This window comes from Triturus cristatus, chromosome 7, assembly GCF_964204655.1.
Source record: "Triturus cristatus chromosome 7, aTriCri1.1, whole genome shotgun sequence".
NCBI classification, from domain to species: Eukaryota; Metazoa; Chordata; class Amphibia; order Caudata; family Salamandridae; genus Triturus; species Triturus cristatus.
Window position 1 is genome coordinate 1,691,678,327 of NC_140590.1, and position 21,432 is coordinate 1,691,699,758.

The 21,432-nt window shown below is 47.1% G+C and overlaps 1 protein-coding gene across 4 annotated transcripts in view; it reads left to right on the forward strand.

The window, feature by feature from the left end:
* The window catches only part of RBP5 (retinol binding protein 5), a 56,019-nt gene that overhangs the window by 17,172 nt on the left and 17,415 nt on the right, over positions 1-21,432 (forward strand). For all 4 annotated transcript variants that reach the window (XM_085619879.1, XM_085619880.1, XM_085619881.1 and 1 more), the window contains exons 3-4: positions 4,865-5,043; positions 18,609-18,710. In XM_085619879.1, the coding sequence (XP_085476005.1) occupies positions 4,865-5,043; positions 18,609-18,710 (281 nt within the window). The remainder of the gene's footprint in view (positions 1-4,864; positions 5,044-18,608; positions 18,711-21,432) is intronic.

Here is a 21,432-nt window from a genome sequence, read left to right on the forward strand (position 1 = left end):
GTTTACTCACATCATGCATACAAACAAGCATTGACAATGCAAGTTATTTTGTTTTAGTGTGGTGGAAAGTTTTGTGTTGAGTTTTGCAACCCTGCTTCTCTTTTCCATCACCATATTTCGGCATTCAAATATTAGTAATCTGGATTGTTTTACTTTAGCACATTATAATCACTGCACTGATTTACCTTTATTAGAACCCCTTCTGCCCTGGTGATTTTATTAAAGCCTCGAGAGGAAGTCTGTTGTCTTGTTTCTCCAATGTAAGCTTTTATTGTTATTGAAGGAGCAACTTTATTGTGTATTAAACCACATACAAGAGGGATTTTTGTACTGTGCCGATCCTGAACTGAGGTATTTCATGGTGCTCTGAAATGTAATAAACATAGAAAAATAAGAACAGTGAAGAAAAGTAACTAGCAAGGGGCACACAGTTTGGTCAAGCTGGGAATGTGGGATTGAAGCCATTTTTTTATTAGACCTTCTGGGTATCACACTCTTCCTCCTCTGTGCCCTGATGACAACTTTACTAGTGACCGAAAAGGCAAGTCATCTGTCATGTGCCTCCTAGAGAAGGCCTTTATTGTTATAGATGGAACCACATTATTGTCTATTAAACTATGTCCAAGAAAGGTATTTGTAAGTGCACAATCTGACATGAATTATTTTAAGGTGCTCTCAAGTGTGATGGCCACAGAAAAGGAGTTCCAGTGACCGAAAGCGATGCTCAGGGTCACATGGTTTGGTCAAGCTGGGAGTGAAGCCAGGCACTCTGAATCAGGGCCCGCAATAGGTTTTTGCCCCCGGGGCTCATAAAAGCTTCTGCTGGCCTAAGCATTACAAAAGGGGGTGGTGATGGACGGAGCATCAGAACCAATCAAACACTCACACCCAGTCAACAGATCTGGGTTTGATCCATCACCGTTCTTTAGCCCACTCTGCCACCCCAGTTCAGACATGGCCATATGCAAATCAGTCTGACCCTGTGCCTACTTGGGAACAGTCCAGCCCGAACTGCCAAACCATGCCTTCCCCGGACCGGAAACAAGCTTCCTAGGACCGGTTTCTGGCATTTCAGCCGTCTTCAGCCAGGCTTGCTTGAATCCAGTGGCAAAGTGAGCAAGGGACTCACGTCTGAGCATACCCTGCCAACTTATGGCGAACAAAGCAGTACAAAAGGGGGTGGTGATGGACGGAGCATCAGAACCAATCAAACACTCACACCCAGTCAACAGATCTGGGTTTGATCCATCACCGTTCTTTAGCCCACTCTGCCACCCCAGTTCAGACATGGCCATATGCAAATCAGTCTGACCCTGTGCCTCATGGGAACAATCCAGCCCGAACTGCCAAGCCATGCCTTCCCTGGACCGGAAACAAGCTTCCTAGGACCGGTTTCTGGCATTTCAGCCGTCTTCAGCCAGGCTTGCTTGAATCCAGTGGCAAAGTGAGCAAGGGACTCACGTCTGAGCATACCCTGCCAACTTATGGCGAACAAAGCAGTACAAAAGGGGGTGGTGATGCAAGAGCATTGAAAATATCCTTTACATTTGTCGTAAGATGAATCAACTGCGGTGGAAATACGTCTTCATCATAGAACAGGTACAACTTGGGCAGAAAAAGTGCAAGCTTCCCTCCTTCAGAGGATAGGTGCAGCCAGGTCAACAGCAGGGCACACTTTACCCTACCACCAGACGGGTACAAATCAGACAGCAGCAATGCCAATGCTGGCTCTTCGCAGACCAGGCAGAGCATGGCAGCTGGAGCGGGCTTCCCTCTCTCACTGAAGACAGTAAATGCAAGCTTCCCTCCTTCAGAGGATAGGTGCAGCCAGGGCAACAGCAGGGCACACTTTACCCTACCACCAGACGGGTACAAATCAGACAGCAGCAATTCCAATGCTGGCTCTTCGCAGACCAGGCAGAGCATGGCAGCTGGAGCGGGCTTCCCTCTCTCACTGAAGACAGTAAATGCAAGCTTCCCTCCTTTAGAGGATAGGTGCAGCCAGGGCAACAGCAGGGCACACTTTACCCTACCACCAGACGGGTACAAATCAGACAGCAGCAATGCCAATGCTGGCTCTTCGCAGACCAGGCAGAGCATGGCAGCTGGAGCGGGCTTCCCTCTCTCACTGAAGACAGTAAATGCAAGCTTCCCCACTTCAGAGGATAGGTACAGCCAGGTCAACAGCAGGGCACACTTTACCCTACCACCAGACGGGTACAAATCAGACAGCAGCAATGCCAATGCTGGCTCTTCGCAGACCAGGCAGAGCATGGCAGCTGGAGCGGGCTTCCCTCTCTCACTGAAGACAGTAAATGCAAGCTTCCCTACTTCAGGGGATAGGTGCAGCCAGGTCAACAGCAGGGCACACTTTACCCTACCACCAGACGGGTACAAATCAGACAGCAGCAATGCCAATGCTGGCTCTACGCAGACCAGGCAGAGCATGGCAGCTGGAGCAGGCTTCCCTCTCTCACACAAGACAGTAAATGCAAGCTTCCCTACTTCAGAGGATAGGTACAGCCAGGTCAACAGCAGGGCACACTTTACCCTACCACCAGACGGGTACAAATCAGACAGCAGCAATGCCAATGCTGGCTCTTCGCAGACCAGGCAGAGCATGGCAGCTGGAGCAGCTTCCCTCTCTCACTGAAGACAGTAAATGCAAGCTTCCCTACTTCAGAGGATAGGTACAGCCAGGTCAACAGCAGGGCACACTTTACCCTACCACCAGACGGGTACAAATCAGACAGCAGCAATGCCAATGCTGGCTCTTCGCAGACCAGGCAGAGCATAGCAGCTGGAGCAGGCTTCCCTCTCTCACACAAGACAGTAAATGCAAGCTTCCCTCCTTCAGAGGATAGGTGCAGCCAGGTCAACAGCAGGGCACACTTTACCCTACCACCAGACGGGTACAAATCAGACAGCAGCAATGCCAATGCTGGCTCTTCGCAGACCAGGCAGAGCATGGCAGCTGGAGCAGCTTCCCTCTCTCACTGAAGACAGTAAATGCAAGCTTCCCTACTTCAGAGGATAGGTACAGCCAGGTCAACAGCAGGGCACACTTTACCCTACCACCAGACGGGTACAAATCAGACAGCAGCAATGCCAATGCTGGCTCTTCGCAGACCAGGCAGAGCATGGCAGCTGGAGCAGGCTTCCCTCTCTCACACAAGACAGTAAATGCAAGCTTCCCTCCTTCAGAGGATAGGTGCAGCCAGGTCAACAGCAGGGCACACTTTACCCTACCACCAGACGGGTACAAATCAGACAGCAGCAATGCCAATGCTGGCTCTTCGCAGACCAGGCAGAGCATGGCAGCTGGAGCAGGCTTCCCTCTCTCACACAAGACAGTAAATGCAAGCTTCCCTACTTCAGAGGATAGGTACAGCCAGGTCAACAGCAGGGCACACTTTACCCTACCACCAGACGGGTACAAATCAGAGAGCAGCAATGCCAATGCTGGCTCTTCGCAGACCAGGCAGAGCATGGCAGCTGGAGCAGCTTCCCTCTCTCACTGAAGACAGTAAATGCAAGCTTCCCTACTTCAGAGGATAGGTACAGCCAGGTCAACAGCAGGGCACACTTTACCCTACCACCAGACGGGTACAAATCAGACAGCAGCAATGCCAATGCTGGCTCTTCGCAGACCAGGCAGAGCATGGCAGCTGGAGCAGGCTTCCCTCTCTCACACAAGACAGTAAATGCAAGCTTCCCTACTTCAGAGGATAGGTACAGCCAGGTCAACAGCAGGGCACACTTTACCCTACCACCAGACGGGTACAAATGAGAGAGCAGCAATGCTAATGCTGGCTCTTCGCAGACCAGGCAGAGCATGGCAGCTGGAGTGGGCTTCCCTCTCTCACACAAGACAGTAAATGCAAGCTTCCCTACTTCAGAGGATAGGTACAGCCAGGTCAACAGCAGGGCACACTTTACCCTACCACCAGACGGGTACAAATGGGACAGCAGCAATGCCAATGCTGGCTCTTCGCAGACCAGGCAGAGCATGGCAGCTGGAGCAGGCTTCCCTCTCTCACACAAGACAGTAAATGCAAGCTTCCCTCCTTCAGAGGATAGGTGCAGCCAGGTCAACAGCAGGGCACACTTTACCCTACCACCAGACGGGTACAAATCAGAGAGCAGCAATGCCAATGCTGGCGCTTCGCAGACCAGGCAGAGCATGTCAGCTGGAGTGGGCTTCCCTCTCTCACACAAGACAGTAAATGCAAGCTTCCCTACTTCAGAGTATAGGTACAGCCAGGTCAACAGCAGGGCACACTTTACCCTACCACCAGACGGGTACAAATCAGACAGCAGCAATGCCAATGCTGGCGCTTCGCAGACCAGGCAGAGCATGGCAGCTGGAGTGGGCTTCCCTCTCTCACACAAGACAGTAAATGCAAGCTTCCCTACTTCAGAGGATAGGTGCAGCCAGGTCAACAGCAGGGCACACTTTACCCTACCACCAGACGGGTACAAATCAGACAGCAGCAATACCAATGCTGGCTCTTCGCAGACCAGGCAGAGCATGGCAGCTGGAGCGGGCTTCTCTCTCTCACACAAGACAGTAAATGCAAGCTTCCCTACCCAGTAGCACAGATCCAGCCAGACAGACATGCACAGGGTTTCATCTCTCACAGAGCATGTACAGGTATGGCATGAGTGACATGTAGGTTACAGACAGATCTCTGGAGCAGGTTTTTAACTCACTCAGAGCAGCGCATGGGCAGGTGAGTGAGTGAACATGCAAGTTCTGACATCATTCTCACTTGGGTGTTGCATCCTGAAAGCCTTGCTGTTGTCACTCACAGACCTGCGGTTTGTGTTGATTCTGTGGTCTTCCACACATTCACATCCACAGACATTAACATGGCGCTGAGGAAGATAGTGAGTCTGCTCAAGCCGGAGAAGGAGTTCGTGGAGGACGGCGACCACATGATCATCCGCACCCTCACCACCTTCCGCAACTACACCATGGACTTCATGCTGGGCGTCGAGTTCGAGGAGGACCTGGGCTCTATCGACGGGCGCAAGTGCAAGGTGAGTGCGACCGAAGCGCCTCTGGCTACTCAACCGCTTCTAGCAGCTAGGATGTCAGCTGGGTGCTTCTGTGCTTTAGGGGGCTAGGGGCAGTTAAACCCCCGAAAGAAGCTAAAATGAGGGCTCAGAGAGACCTGACTCACTTCTAGGTGCTAGAATACAAACTAACCACTACTGACCACTGCTTCTAAATGTCAGGGTTCGGAATAAGCTATCTCTCGGCGCTAAATGAAATTAACTTGGAATAAACTGCGTTCTCTCTAGCGGTGACGTAGCAACAGGGCCAGCTTTAGCGCTGATGAAGCCCTGAGCGACAATCACTTTTGGCGCCCCCACATCCCATGATCACCTCTTCGGATTCTCTCGCTACCACCTGCAAAAGTGCCCCTTATCTTTCCCATCATAAGATATTGCTAAACACAGCGCCCACCTGAGGTCACAGCGCCCCCCTCCACAGGTCAGTGCCCAGTGCGACCGCACCAGTCGCACTGCTCTAAAGCCTGCCCTGCATAGCAAGGTGCCAGGAGCCATAATGCAGGGAAAGAACATCGCTCCCCAGCCCCCCTCCCCCCCCATCTTCACTGTTGGGTAGAAAAGGGACGTCTATAAATGGGTCCCCAGGGGCGCTGACACCATTGGAACTCACTTCACCTGCTGCGCCACTGAGTGCTACGTCCCTGCTTCTAGGCGCTATGTTATTGGCACAACCACCACAGTGAGTTAGGATGTCAAAAATAATCTTCCAGCCCATTGGCCTCTCTAGGGATGCAATCCAACGTCTCTGTGAAGGTTGGCCGCGGGGCACCGGAGGGCTCGCTGTACAGCGTGACGTGGGTTTATTTATCGCTCCCACCCCCTCTGTCGGAGAGGGTTGTTTGGTCTATGTGAAGTAGCCCCTACTCCTCCCAAGGACACTCTGAGGCTGAAGAGAGGTGGGGCCCAGGGGTGGAATGCCAGGAGCAACGAAAGTACAGTGTGAGGGGGGAATGTGTGTGGGGGTGTCAGAGCAAAGGGGAAGGTGAAAGTGGATGGATGGGGGTGAGAGAACGGGCCAGAGGTGAAGGGAGGGGGGAAGAGAAACGAGAGGAGGAGGGTAGAGAAAGTGAGAGAAAAGAGGCAACAGCTGGGAGCTGAGAGGAGCGAGCCACGGAGAGGAGGGAAGGGTGTGAGATAAAACCTTGGAAAGATACATGGACCTGGAAGTAGAAGACAGAGGGAGAAAGAACAAGCATTTAAAATGCAATAGGTCTCGCCTTTGATTAAGTTAAAGCCATTTGCTTTGCTAATGGTATTGTAGAGCAAAGCAAATGGCTTTAACTTAATAAAAGGCGAGACCTATTGCATTTTCAATGCTTGTTTATAAATACATATAAATATATTTGAGAATATATACACACATATTTATATGTATATATGTGTTAACATATATGCATATGTATGCATATATATTTTTTTACATATCTGCATGCATTTATATAGACCATTTCAGTAGGAGTGGTCGCTGTCATAAATTAATGATGCGGGCGGGACCTGTCAAGGTTGTACTTTGTGGGAGTGAATGATGTTCACTCTACTGACAGGAGTGAATATCCTAGCCCAGGTGGCAGGCGGGGAGTTATGACTTCCCAGAAACACAGCACCCTTCCCTAATTAGTCGCCCTCCATGGAATTCCAGTGTTGTCATTTCTCCTTCGGGTAAAAGTGCAGTGCTGCCTGGGTGTAAGTGTCAACGCTGCATCAACCTCCACAGATACTCCCTCTTTCAGAGGAACATCCGTGCGGTAAATCTGGCGAAATCTGCACCGAGAGGCTGGCGCGGAAGCGTGGTAATAACTCCCATGCTAGAAGAGTACCGCAATGGGGGGAGATAGCTCAGTGGGTTGAGCGCTGCTGTGGTGACCGCGCTGGAGAGCTGCCAGGGGCTTGTCTATAGGAGACCAGATTACAGGCGTTCAACAGGAGATCCTGGACTCGTTTGTGAAAAGATAAAATGCGTTAACACTCAATTAATCCCTCAGGACCTGGGTGATAGGAGGCGAAGGAAAGTTGCAGTTTAAGGCAATTAAACAAACAAGGCCGAGCGGCTGGGTTCGAGCTCCCCCATAAGGGGTAGAGGGGGGTGGCTGGGAGGGGCTGGGCTGGGGACTCGCACATGTCGGCTTCTATGGTTGACTTTGAACTGTTTCACTAAAAAGTACTGCACAATATCACACGGTCGTCCTGAGCTCCAGTAACTGCACCCTCAGTTCAGTCTGTGTCTGCGTATTCGTGAGGAGCGTAGAAAACACCCGCTCCGATACAAACGTTGGCACCCCTCGGGTTTTGTATTTTTAATAAAATAACTGTATTTGAGGTAGCTGACGTCGCAAAAGGTGACTGTTAGGACATAGTACACAAAAATTCCAATGCTTTAAAAACATAATAAAACGCCTTTTACGGTTTTATCTTTTTAAGTGTTAGGATTTGGTGAGGGAAACGTCGTTGTGAAAAATGATGAATAAAAAATAATTAGACATACAATCGGTAGTCCTCCCTTACGTAGATGAACTTGCGTAAACGCTGTTACCATAAAATATGTGCTAAAACTCGTGTGTGTTTATTTTCAGAAATACGTATTGGCGGGAGATGTAGATGGTGAAACGTGCACAAGACGTGTTAGGGGACACGCATCGGACATTTTTTTTTTAAGGCGCTACATTTTGTTGGAAATGTTTATTCAATTTTTTTGGGAAATGTTTATTCAAAAACAGGATAAAAGAAAACCTTAGCTTGCATTTTTATTTCACTCTCTTGTTTTTTGGCAGCTGAGAGTTACGCCCGGTATTCAGTAAGGATATGCGTATGCCAGGAATAGAAAAACATATTGTAATGACACTGCGACTATAAGCCATGTTGAGTAAAATAGCCCAATGCAGAGCGTGTGGCTAAATAGAAAGACCTTACAAACTGCTCAGTTATTCAAGAGATATCCGAACTGCTCTTAAAAGTCTGGTTTAATGTGCGTTCGCTATGAAACTAAAGTCTGGCTACTTAGCGCAAATACACATAATAAATCAGCCAGCAAGTAGGCGGGATGGTGATACAAATAATGAAATGCGCAGGGTAAAACCAAGCCGGATGTCTTTCAACTTTTCACTGAGAAATGGAATTAAATTAAAGCCAAAGGCGAGAAGTTTTATTCATAATTTTTCTTGCACCTAAAAAAACGGTATTGAAGAAAAACAGGGGCGAAACAATTTTGGAAAACTCAATTTAGGATTAGAACAAAGGAAATGTCAATGTTTCGTTTGAAAAGGAAAGAGCGCCATATATATATATATATATATATATATATATATATATATATATATATATATATATATATATATATATATATCTATATTCCGTATGTTGCTTCCGCGTTTAACGCTCTGATGCAGCCTTACGGCAGAGTAGCTGTTTTATAATTCTGTCAGATAATTTTTTGAATAAGTAAAAAAAAATATGTAATAGAAAGGGTATTCATTGAAATCGGAAAGAAAAATAGATTAGTTATAACTATCTCCGAGTCATAAAAGTTCTAATCTAGACCAATCATCAAACACCAAAAGGCATCTGATGTTTGGGCGATCTGGTCGAGGGAGTGAGTGAGAATGGCAGAGCCTTTTCTGCTGTGATAGTTTTCGGACGACCCGCGCGCTCGGTTTCCTCGCGCTCTGCCCCGAACCTTGGTTTGCTGTTTTCCCCTCATCATCAGAAAGCGACTGTTAAATATTTATCGGGTTTCTTTATCTACAAAGTCAATTAGTGTCAGGGCTGCTTTGGGAACCCGAGCCTGCATGAAGATGGATGGCGCTGCGGCGGGCGGAGGGTGTGGGGCCCTGCCAGCCCTGGGACCCCCAATGAATCCTCCATCTGGGCTGTGGGGGACGAAGAACTGTACTCGTTGCTGGCAGGCTTAAGGTGACCCAGAGCGGTATCTGCGTAGTTGTCCAGCCGGTCAGAAAAGGGTTATTGTGTGCTACCCTGGCCACTTTTTCTTGTATGAGCAGCCTGGCGATGAAGCAGATGATAGCTATACGGCGTTTAGCTGATTTGCTCCAGAAACCTCTTTAAATAACCTCGTAATGACCGGGAGTGCAGGCTTTCTGTAAAATTGTCAAACTGTAGGTGACACCAGTGTGAGGATGGGATAAAGTTCTTCGTCCTCCACCTTTTTGCAACTTTCTCCGTATAGAAAGCACCGCCGACTTACGACCAATAATCATTAAGGAAACTTTTCAGAATAGTGACGTCTCCTACTACGCAATCTCTTGTCTTTATGGGGCCATGTGTTTGGAACACATGGCCCCATAAAGATAAGAAAACGTTCACAACACAAGGAAGGCAGACGAGCCCGTCCAAATGGGACGGCTCAGAAAGCCGAACTAAAACGTCACACACACCTCTTTTCCAATGGCTGGCCACCGTTTAGCATAAACGGTGACACCGGCCAATGGAAAAAAGGGGCGGGGCTTAATGCCCTTTACAGAAAATACCCAAAGTCATTAAATCTTGCCAGCGAGACTGCGCATGTGCGCAGCCCACGCCAGGCGAGACCTAAAAATGAACAGAAGGTACAAGGGGGTGGGGGTTTAGGGAAGCCACATCACACTCCTGAGTGTCTCGCGCCCTTTTCCTCGCAATGTAGTCCACCGAAACTACACTCATGGTTACGAAAAAAGACGATGGAGTCACAAATGTTCAATGGAGCTGGACAGAATCCCCGCACGACAGAGCCCCCGCAGACAGAGACCACGCGGGACAGAGACCCCGCAGGACAGAGACCCCGCAGGACAGAGCCCCCGCAGGCCACATCGCCAGCCCCCAGCCTGATCCCAGATCAAACCCATACAGCCTCAAACCCATATGCACAGTGAGAGCCGGGAGGACGCGCACCACTAACACCGGACCAGTGTGTCACAACTAGAGGTGGGTGAGCCAGCAACGTAACAGAGAGCCGAGCCAGAGGTGAGACAATAGCCATTGCCCGAGCCGAGCCCTGAACATGTTTGACTCGTAACAAACCCCATGCAAAACCATGAAATAGTAACTTCAAAATGTAAACATAAAATCTGTAGCGTGCGGGAATGTTTCATCCTAGTACTTTAGTTTGTGTCACCCTGTGTTGAGGGGTAGTTCTTAATTTAAATATGAGACTAAATACATTTTCCTTCTTTGAATCGTAGATAAATGCTTCGTCTTTCATTCTTGGTGCAGGACGTTTGACCGAGGATGGTAGGCAGAAGCCAGGTGAAAGCTCGGCTCGTTTTCGGCTCGGGGGTCCAAGAGGACCTCGAGCTGAGCCAGAGGCAGGTATCTGGCTCGGGCTTTCAGTGGCTCACCCACCTCTAGTCACAACAAAGGTCTGCTGTGCACAACACAATAGAGTCACACATCCCAGCAAAAGCGAAACTTCACAGTGAGAAACTATAATGTTCACTTCACAGAAATATTAAAATAATTCAGAAAGTTTCTTTCCTTCTATTGCCCTGTCTCCACCCGCACGGCACGACAAACTCTTGCACAACCTTCCACCTTCGGGTCACATTCCAGTGTCAGTCACCGCTGGCCACTCTTCAAAGGGAGGCCCTACTCCCAGCACATCCCCGACCACAGCTCTGCTCTTGGGCAGAGGTACCCCATTCCATATGTGCCCCCCTGATTCCCCGACAATCCTCCTCACTGCAGGGCCCACGTCTCACCCCTCAGTCCTCACTGCCCAGTGTATCACTCTCTATTCGTTTTAACTACCTGTCACATCACACTTCCCTCAGCCTTCACTATCAGTCACCCCCTCACCCACAGTCTTCTCTGCTAGTCACATCCCACTAACTCCAGTCCTCACAACCAGCCACATCACTCAGCACTCAGTCTTCACTACCAGTCACACCACACTCATAGGTTTCCCTGCCAGTCACACCCCTCCCCCCTGTCTTCAACGTCACTCACATCCTTCATAGCTCAGCGTCCACCACCAACCACGTCACCCCCATAATTCTTCAGTACCGACCATAGCACACTCCTCTGTACTACCTGTCACATCACACACCCTCAGTCTTCAATACTAGTCACACCACTCACCACTTAGTCCGTGCTGCCAGCAGGGCCGGACTGACTACCGGGCGTTTTGGAATTCCACCGAGCAGGGGGCTGATTTCACTGCGGTGGGGGCTGATTTCGTTCATGCGTGTACTTCGAAATAATTAAAGCAAAACGAATTTCGTTCAGTACACGCAGGTCCCCATCAACAAAATCAGCCCCCAGCTCAGCAGCATTCCAAAACGCCCGGTAGACAGTCCGGCCCTGGCTGCCAGTCACATGACATACCATCAGTCTTCACTGTCAGTCACATCACACTCCCCTCGGTCCTTTCTGATAGTGACATCACTCACTCATAAGTCCCCATTACTTGTCACATCACACAAGGCCCTCTGTCCTTACTGCAGACACATCTCTCACCATCCAGTCTGACTACCAATCACATCACATACTCACTAGTTTTCACTAGGAGTCACTTCACACACCACTCATTTCTCACTGGCAGTGACATCACACACCAACAAGTCTTTACAGCCACTGAGATAACACATCCCTCCGTGCTTATTGTCAGTCGTACCACTCGCCACTCAGTTGTCAGTACTGCTTACACCATGCACAACCCAGCCCTAAACACCAATCACACAGCAAGTCCCATGTGCTCCACCACTGGTCGCACCCCTCACTGATCATACACTGCTCACTCTTCCCACATTCTAATTCTTCAGTCACTTCACAACAACTCCTGTCCTCACTATGTCACACAACACTCCTAGTTTTCACTCTCAGTAACATCTCACACCATTCCGTCTTCACTCCCACTCACACCAGACAGACCTCAGTCTTCACTACCAGTCACATTACTCAATGCTTAGTCATCACATACCCCTCACTCTTACTACCACTCATATGATACCCTGCAGTTATCACTACTACTCCCATTCCACATCCTAATTCTTCCTGCTAGTCAAATCACATACATCTCCACTACTAGTTACATCATGTTTTCACTGAATATGTGACGTTACAACGCGATCATTTACATCGCGGTACGTTACATTGTAGTTATTACAACGCAAGTCGTTACAACAACTTGCCCTAGAGGCGCTAGACTTAGGAATAGTATGATTTACTATTCCAACTCCAGCCTACGTAACAGTAGGGAAGGTGTTGGAATAGTAAATCATACTATTCCTTAGTGTAGAGCGCCATCCAGCGCAAGTCGTTGCAACGACTTGCGTTGTAATGACCGCGATGTAAATGTATCGCGGTGTAACGACCGCGTTGTAAAAGTCGTTCGCCGTCTTCACTGCCAGTCTCATCTCGCTCCTAGACTTAGCTCCAAACACATCGCTCACCCCTCAGTCTTTACAACCACTCACACCACTCTCCATTCTTTAGTACGACTCACTTCACACGCGCATTGTCCTCCCTACGAGTCAAACTACACACCTCTCAATCTGCAATGTCACCTCACAACAGTCCTTTGTGTTCAGTACTCGCCACACCACACCCCTAGACATTAATACAAATTACATCACTCACCCCCCAGCCTTCACTAGTAGTCACACCCCTCACCTCCAATCTTCACTACCAGTCCATAGCGCACACGCCTCTTTCCTGACTATTAGCACACATTTATTACATGAAAACATGATCGCAAGGGGCGTCAGAGCACCTAAAATTATACATTAGGTATCACAAATTATAGACAGAAAGAACTTACACATTAATACTACTTTTTTTTGTCAGTTTGAAGTAATTGTTATTAGTTTCAGTAAATAGACCTTAGTGCAATAGTGACAGGCATATATTACAGATCATAAATGTTGTGCACTACGGGCCAGATTCACAGAACTAACTTAAGACAAAATCCTAAACTTACTACTTTTGGTATTCACAGAAGTTTAGGATTTTGTCTTAAGTTTGTCTTAAAACAAACTTAAGACAGATTTAAGACAGACTTAAGACAGACTTAAGTTAGGGTTTTGTCTTAAATTTGTCTTAAGTCTGTCTTAAGTCTGTCTTAAGTTTGTCTTAAGTCTGTCTTAAGTCTGTCTTAAGTCTGTTTTAAGTTTGTTCTAAGACAAATTTAAGACAAAATCCTAACTTCTGTACCAAAAGTAGTACGTTTAGGATTTTGTCTTAAGTTAGTTCTGTGAATCGGCCCCTACATATACAATAATTTGATTTAAAAAGGAGATGCACACAGATAATTGTAATAAATAGATTAAAAAGGAGAAATACCCAGATAACTATAATTAATAGATTAAAAAGGACAATCAGTATATCTCATATCACATGCATCCACAAGCTTTCAAACATATTTCAAGTACTGCGAATTTCACACATGTTGTAGGTCTACTGGAATTAGTACAATAAACCTATGTAATATCAATCCCCGCACCCACAGTTACCCCATATCAAGTAAAGCAGTCATAAATAAAGTGTCAAAATATTCCACATGCTCCAGTATATCACAGTAGTACCCGTTATCACCCTCTATTTCTGAATTAAGCTAGGTTCCCCTTCTTTCACCTGCAAGGACTCAGGGAGCCATTCGTTGAATCTTAATCTGCGTCCGGGGCCAACAAACTATCCACCAGGTGTTCCCATGCTTTAACCCTTTCAGTTTTACCTTGCCCTCTCTTTATCTCACGGAACAACACAGCACTCTCCAAACTTGTCAATTTAACCGTTTCCTTACGCTATCTAGTAATTTAAGGACCATGCGCCGATTTCAAGTGCATAGTTAATTCTCGTTTTGCCAGAATCAAACTTAAGTCAGTAAATCTAGTAGTAGTTTTCTTATTTTTGGGGCGAGGGTATCTCCCTTTGAGGCAGACAAAAGGTGTACAATGGATATCCTGTAAGGTTATTCCATTAATATGCTCTATTGCTTCCTTTCACAACCACGCTAATGAAGGGCAGGACCATACCATGTGGATAATTTCTGCCTCAACTCCCCAAATCTAGGGCACTTTGCAGCATCAGTCACATAGAACCTGTTAATCCTGCCAGGTGTTAGGTAAGCTTTATGCAGGATATAGAAATTAATTAATTTGACCCTAGCATTTCTAGAGACAACTGGTATATGAGCTACAATCCTATCCCAGTCCAAATCATTAATTTGGAGCTCTAAGTTTTTCTCCCATTTTATATTCAACTCAGCAACAGGAGAAAGAATATTTGCATGAATTGCACGATATAGATTTGTGACCTCTCTTACACACCCTGTTGTTGTACAGAGCTGTTGACACACCTGATGTGTGGCAGGTTCAGCATCTCCATTTCTCCAATAATTCCTTATTGTTGCAACCAATGCCCTGTGTACTAAAAATCAGTAGCGGTTCATGGAGGGAGTTCGGTGGGGCAGTGAGGTGGGGCGGGGGAGGGGCAGGGTGGGGAAATGTAAGCACCGGAATATGGATGAACGGAGGTAAGTACACATTTAAATAAATAAAACAAATTCCTTTGCGCGCGCTGCATCGCAATTCCCACCCTGCCCCTCCCCCGCCCCGCCTCACTGCCCCACCGAACTCCCTCCACGGACCGCTTCTGCTAAAAATGATCCTCTAGCTATATCAAATTCTTCAGTCTGGTCTTCAAACCTAAGCAATACTCCATCCCGATATAAATCCCCAATATGGTTAACCTCAAAGGTGTCCACCTACCAATCCCTTCTAACACTCCTCCCTGGGCCACTATTTTAATCCATTTTAATGGCATATCAGGCAAATCGGGTCCCTGGACCTGGGTTACACATTAATACTACTTACTGAAAAGAAAATAGTGTGTGTAATACTATGTAAGGGTCCGAGTGGGTCATATCCTGATTTATGAAACATTCGATCATAATCCTAAAAGTCATAAAAAGGGCAGGTAGACTCTCAAAGGAATCACAATTTCTTAGTTTTGGAGAGAACCTATATGGAGAAAGACAGCACTTAGAGGGAGGACAGATCTAATACCACCAGCAGGAAACAAAAATATTGAGTACCCAAGTATTTGAAGACACTGTCTGGATCATAATCTTAATGCTGAAGACGATCACCCCAGTCATCTGTTTTGGAGGCAACGCTAGGCAACCGTCCAGGATGCAGTGTTTCAGACTGGAACTCCCATTTACAATGTCTGCAAGAGTCACTGCCGAAGAGTCATGGGTGAGACTCCCTTGCGCTTACAAGGCGAGTCTCACCCCACAGCTCAGACTTGGGAAAACATGAGCATTCATCTTCAAAAACCCATCAATGACAATTTTCAAAACAAGAAAGTATAGATAACCTGCTATTATCACGCCTGTCTGCTCCCAACCCCAGACATGTCATACAGATCGTTCCTACCTATCACACAAAGGCAAAACAGCTCACCAACCCACTAACTGTCTGTGTGGGTGTGAATCTGAGAATCCCTATCTGGATTGTAGTTTCTGTGAGTGGTGGGGAAACAGGGAGATTCTCTCTATCCAATGGGCTACTTCGGCTGCACCTTCCTCCCTCCCCCGACCACCTCAAATCTATGAAAAACTTCTTTCACCATCCATGATGATCAGGGAGTGATTGCTGGGCCGGAAGTGAACAACCAACCAAAATGGCCCATACCACACCCCTTAGCAGTGCAAGGGTCGACCGCCAGGCTGCTGCATAATGACGCTGGCTCTTCACTGTGTGTGTCTGCTCCTGTGCTCAGCTAAGAAGCCTCCCACAGCAGCAGTGCATGCACAATGTCTGTCTTACATAATTTCTCAATGACCTAATCAAAAAAGAGTTCTAAGCATCACCACTATAGTCCACTTCTCCTAATATGTGGTGGCCTCGAGACTGAAGTCCTCTTAATACTACCATTGTCTTGGGATTGAGCTGGAATGGTTTAAGAGTCAGCCTATGGTCTCTTCCAAGCACGTTTGCATCACCCACAAAGAGCAACTTACAGGATACCTATGACAGTCTAGAAAAATCTCTCACCTTTTCCAAAATCCTCTATTCTGTGGGAACATAAATAACTTCGGAAACATGTCAAGACACCAACACCCTATTATGGGCTAGGAGTTTTTTCACAGCTACATCTGTGACCCACCCTAGAGGTACCTCTGGCCCCCTCTTTAGATGTGTTGTTTTTCTAAACCTTTCCCATCTCAAGCCCCCTCTCATCTAAAGCCCTCTTCACCTCACCAGACACCACTTCCTCCACACAGCCTACTTCCATTTACCTACTAAGGTGTCACTCAGCCAAACCTCTGACTTCACCGATTCTGCCCACTAAACACCAGGGCCACAATAAGCACCCCAGTCCTTGCATGGGCCCACCCCGTAAACTTCCTCCGCTGTACTTCAGGGCCGCACCCCATCAGCTTCCATTCCATTCCCAGACCTGCCTGTACCACAATACCTGCATTTCCACTTCCCATAGGCGTCTTCTATTGTACTTTCGAGCATTCGCCTCAGACGTTTACATCATCGTCACCGGATGTATCCGCATCATAGTCCTCCATTATACTCTGGTCTTGTAGCCACCTGGGGGACTTGCAGCATTTTACCTGTTGTACCCCCTCCCAAGACTGCCACGGTGTCTCTTTCATGTATTCACCATAGGTAAGTCCTCACCAGTGCATGTCTGTACCTGCTCCAGAGATGTGCTCCTCTGTACTTTCATGTATCTGCCATAGAGATTTGAACCAGTGTACCTATGTGTACCTCCTCCACGTAACATGTGTAGCCATATATGGAGCAATATCAAGGTACCCTTCTGTGCCCGCCTGTAGATGTCAGCAATAGTAGCTTCCTTTACTCCCCCTGTCGATTGCTCCCTTCTACCTTGTGATACAAACACCCTTGGAACACATGGGCAGGGGAGGAGACAGCCCTGCTGGAAGAGGACAGTGGAACAGTGAGCACACCAAGGAAATAAGGGTTGCACATTGGGGCACATAGGTAGAGGGAACATCCCTGGGACATACAGGGCAGAGGGACAGGTCACCCACCGGAGCCTCTAGTGCAAAGTCCATCCGTAGGACATCGTAGGTGTACGTGGAGTTGAGGCATTCAGTCAGGGCCACTGGAATTATGCGTGTGTGCAGCCACAGCGATTGTCGCATAGTCATGGATTTGCCGCATTTGCCACACAACCCATCATCTGTTGCATAGTCTGCAGATTTTAACAAAAAAAAAATAGTTTCTAGCTCAAACGGTTAAAAAGTTAGTATAAATGCAATGACGTGTTGCCGCATAGTGGAAGGCCCTTTCCAAAGCTGAACCAGTCACCTTTATGTTGCTTATTGATATATTTGGGTGTTAAACTGGTACTAATGAGGTGCAACCAATGCCCAGAGAGTGTTACCAAGTTTAAAATTATGAAATACTGAAGCAATACTATACAAAATGTGCTGCATTATGCTGCATAGTTTGCCCTTGCCCCTTAATTTATACAACCCTGCCGCATAATTTGGCCCCGTCCTGACGCTTTATTCCAGTAGCCCTGCATATAGTACAGAGTACACCTAAGGGACATTACAGGTGTACGTGGAGTTGAGGTATGTAGTCCAGAGTACACCTAAGGGATTTTGGAGGTTTATATGAAGATGGATAGTACAGAGTACAACCCTGAGACATCGCAGGTTACGGGGAGTTGAGGTATATAGTACAGAGTACACCTAAGGGCATCGCAGGTGTACGTGGAGTTGAGTTATGTAGTACAGAGAACACCTAAGGGATTTTGGAGGTTTATATGAAGATGGACAGTACAGAGTACAACCCTGGGACATCGCAGGTTACGGGGAGTTGAGGTATGTAGTACAGAGTCCGCCCATGGGACATCGCAGGTGTACGTGAAGTTGAGGTATATAGTACAGAGTCCGCCCATGGGACATCGCAGGTGTACTTGGAGTTGAGGTATGTAGTACAGAGAACACCTAAGGGATTTTGGAGGTTTATATGAAGATGGATAGTACAGAGTACAACCCTGAGACATCGCAGGTTACGGGGAGTTGAGGTATATAGTACAGAGTACACCTAAGGGCATCGCAGGTGTACGTGGAGTTGAGTTATGTAGTACAGAGAACACCTAAGGGATTTTGGAGGTTTATATGAAGATGGACAGTACAGAGTACAACCCTGGGACATCGCAGGTTACGGGGAGTTGAGGTATGTAGTACAGAGTCCGCCCATGGGACATCGCAGGTGTACGTGAAGTTGAGGTATATAGTACAGAGTCCGCCCATGGGACATCGCAGGTGTACTTGGAGTTGAGGTATGTAGTACAGAGAACACCTAAGGGATTTTGGAGGTGTATATAAAGATGGATAGCACAGAGTACAACTCTGGGACTTCCCAGGTTACGTGAAGTAGAGGAATATAGTACAGGGTACACCCCTGGGACATCTCAGGTGTACGTAGAGATAGGCATATAGTATAGAGTACACCCATGGGGCATCGCGGGTGTTCGTGGAGATGGGGTGAGCACTAGGAGCCTGCACTGTGAACCGCTTCACCTGTACACCTCTTCCCTTTCAGACCACAGTCTCCTGGGAGGGGGACAAGCTGGTGTGTGTCCAGAAAGGAGAGGTCAAGAACCGAGGATGGAAGCAGTGGCTGGAAGGGGACCTATTGCACTTGGTAAGGAGTGGAGGTGGCTGCAGGGAGGGATCAGGATTCTGTGGGAAGTTTGATAAGCTTTGATCGAAGGGGGATAACAGATTTAAATCCCGCCTTTGACGAAGGTCAAAACCACTGGTAACCAACAGCGTAAACTCCTTGAGCGAGAACAACGATGGGTATATCGTTTGAAGACCCACGAGAGGGGCCTCAATGATTGCATACCCTGGAGTCAACTAAATAGGTAATACTGTCCACTTACCCTAACCGGCTTCTATCTAGGCCCCCTCATAATGACTAGCATCAGGAGGGTGGATATTAACATAAATTACCTGTTGGACAATATAGGTACCCGCTGCCATTACATCGCGACCTTTTTGTCCGCAAATAAATATAGTCCTGTGGCATATTATCTAAACAGACCTTTGTGTACCTAACAATAATATTTTGTGATCATTTTTGTTCACGCTAACATCTAATACAACAGATATGACCTTTGCACAGTTTTGGTTGTCATCTGATAACGACCTGACAATCAACCCTCACTGTCGAGTGACTATTTACCACGGGATGTGCTAACATCAAGACTCTACGAGTACCGTGGGGCTCTACGCCGCATTTTGGATATATAAAAGTGGATATATCTCTCACACCGAGCATCATTAATGTTCATAATATTACATCCCTCTACATTTACGATATGAGTAATGTGATCTCAGTATTTTGCGTCATAGAGGACCAATTACCTTTTTGCCGCGCAATACGGAAGTACAAATCCACCGGTTGCCGATCTAGCGATGCACAAGCCGGGGATCGTAACCAAACCGGTGTACGGGCTGGGCAGGACTCTTGATGAAGTAGGTCGGGGGCACGCACATAGGGTTTCGGGTACGCACGCGTCTCACCTCATATGGGGTGCCACCATTGATTACACCCGTAGAGCCATTTCCCTAACGCCTCATTTCCAAACTTCTCTCTCCCCCTTGGGGTCCAACGATAGGGTTTTACTATAGAGCTACCCCTACAAGCCCTGAGGTCCCGTGAGACACGGGAACTCTCCGAATTTCGGGTAAGGATAAATGTATGTGTACACTGTTAACACTTCAACTATGTGTGTTTACAATAATTGCACATGATTTCAGTTTTTATGTTTCTTCACGGACACGGTATGAGTGATGTACGAGAGCGAGATACGGAGATGTTTACTTTGATAGTACGCACCAACTGGCATGAATCATTTGTCAGTATGCGAGCAAAATCGCCACCACACGATATATCTGTCACGTAATATAATTATGTACAGATATGGATACGAGTGGCACATGTTTGGAAAAGAGTAGTACACCACAATGTCATAGACTCACTTTGCACATGTAGGTGTCGGTCTCTTTCCAAAGTACTCTTAAGGGACACAGCATTTTGGAAATACCACGGAGTATTCATACAAGTGTATGTTGTTGTTTTGTTTTCTGTTTTCTTTTCAGATGGAGTACTACGCATGACAGATTAAATAATCAGTCACTCACACAAGGAACAGCTACTCTGCCCTTGTTTCACATACAGGATAGGGAATTCCCTCTTCTGCCCTCCAGGGTGGCCTACTTTGCCCTGAAGAAAGTCCAGGACCTTCACGGCCTCGCACGGACTGAAACATGTTGGCACCAGGGTCTTAGGACCATAATACTCCCAACAAGACCCATATTTTAAGTAATTTTATTAACCCAGACAGACCCAAAAATAAAGGGAAACTGGGGATCTGCCTGAAGTTTTTTAATCTTTCAGCCCCCCTGGTCTCTAATTTCTTCAAAGAGCTCCCAGCACTGTGGTCGAGCCCACCCCGACTTATAGGCATCGGGGTGACACAATGATGAAGCATGACACCACTAGGGTGTGTGAGGGTAACTAAACCAAAAGGAAGTGCTTCCTTGCTCACCTATTGGTGAAGTCAAACATCCCCTTACATAATTCTTCCCATCTTCCCATCATCGTGCACCTTCATCGACCACTGGATGGTCAGTTAGAGTAATTTGTATGTGTTCAACAGTACTAAAGGACCCTGAGCGGAGCTCCAGTCTTTAGAAGGACCACTTAGAAATAATGGTGAGGCTAAACTGTATTAAGGATTGCCCACTCATCAGAGTAAATTCATCCACCAATTTTGGACAAAGGAAAGTGGGGACAAAGTGGTGTACGGCCTAAAATAGAATTTGACAAAATCAGCTATTCCTCGAGTCTGTTCCTGTCTATTTCTGGCTATCCTTCCCCTGCTCCAGATGGGCCAAGGTCACCTGCCCCTGCACCATATTTTCTTGCCTGCTATTCAGAACAAAGAAACATGATGGGCAGCAAAGTTCTTCCACATTAATAGAGTGCTTCTGGAGTACCAAACTGAAGTGATGTCCAGAAACATGCGACTGAAACATCTGTATATCATTTTCACATGTTCACTGGGTCCACATATCAATGTGAAACCTCCACAGTCAACCTTTGAGTGCAAGAGAGGACACCCAATTGTTTACCCACAATAAAACATCACTCTACGTCTTATACACTCAAACAAAACCTCTCTGCTTCATGTCTCTAAGGCAAAATCCAACCTCAGCATGCTATTCAGACTACACACAACACGTTGGAATTTTGAGGCTTACATTCACTAGCATCAACAAAACATAAAAACCCTGTTAGAGCATTTGTAACAGATGATGCAATTTTTAAACACATTTTGTTTCTCTACATAATTACT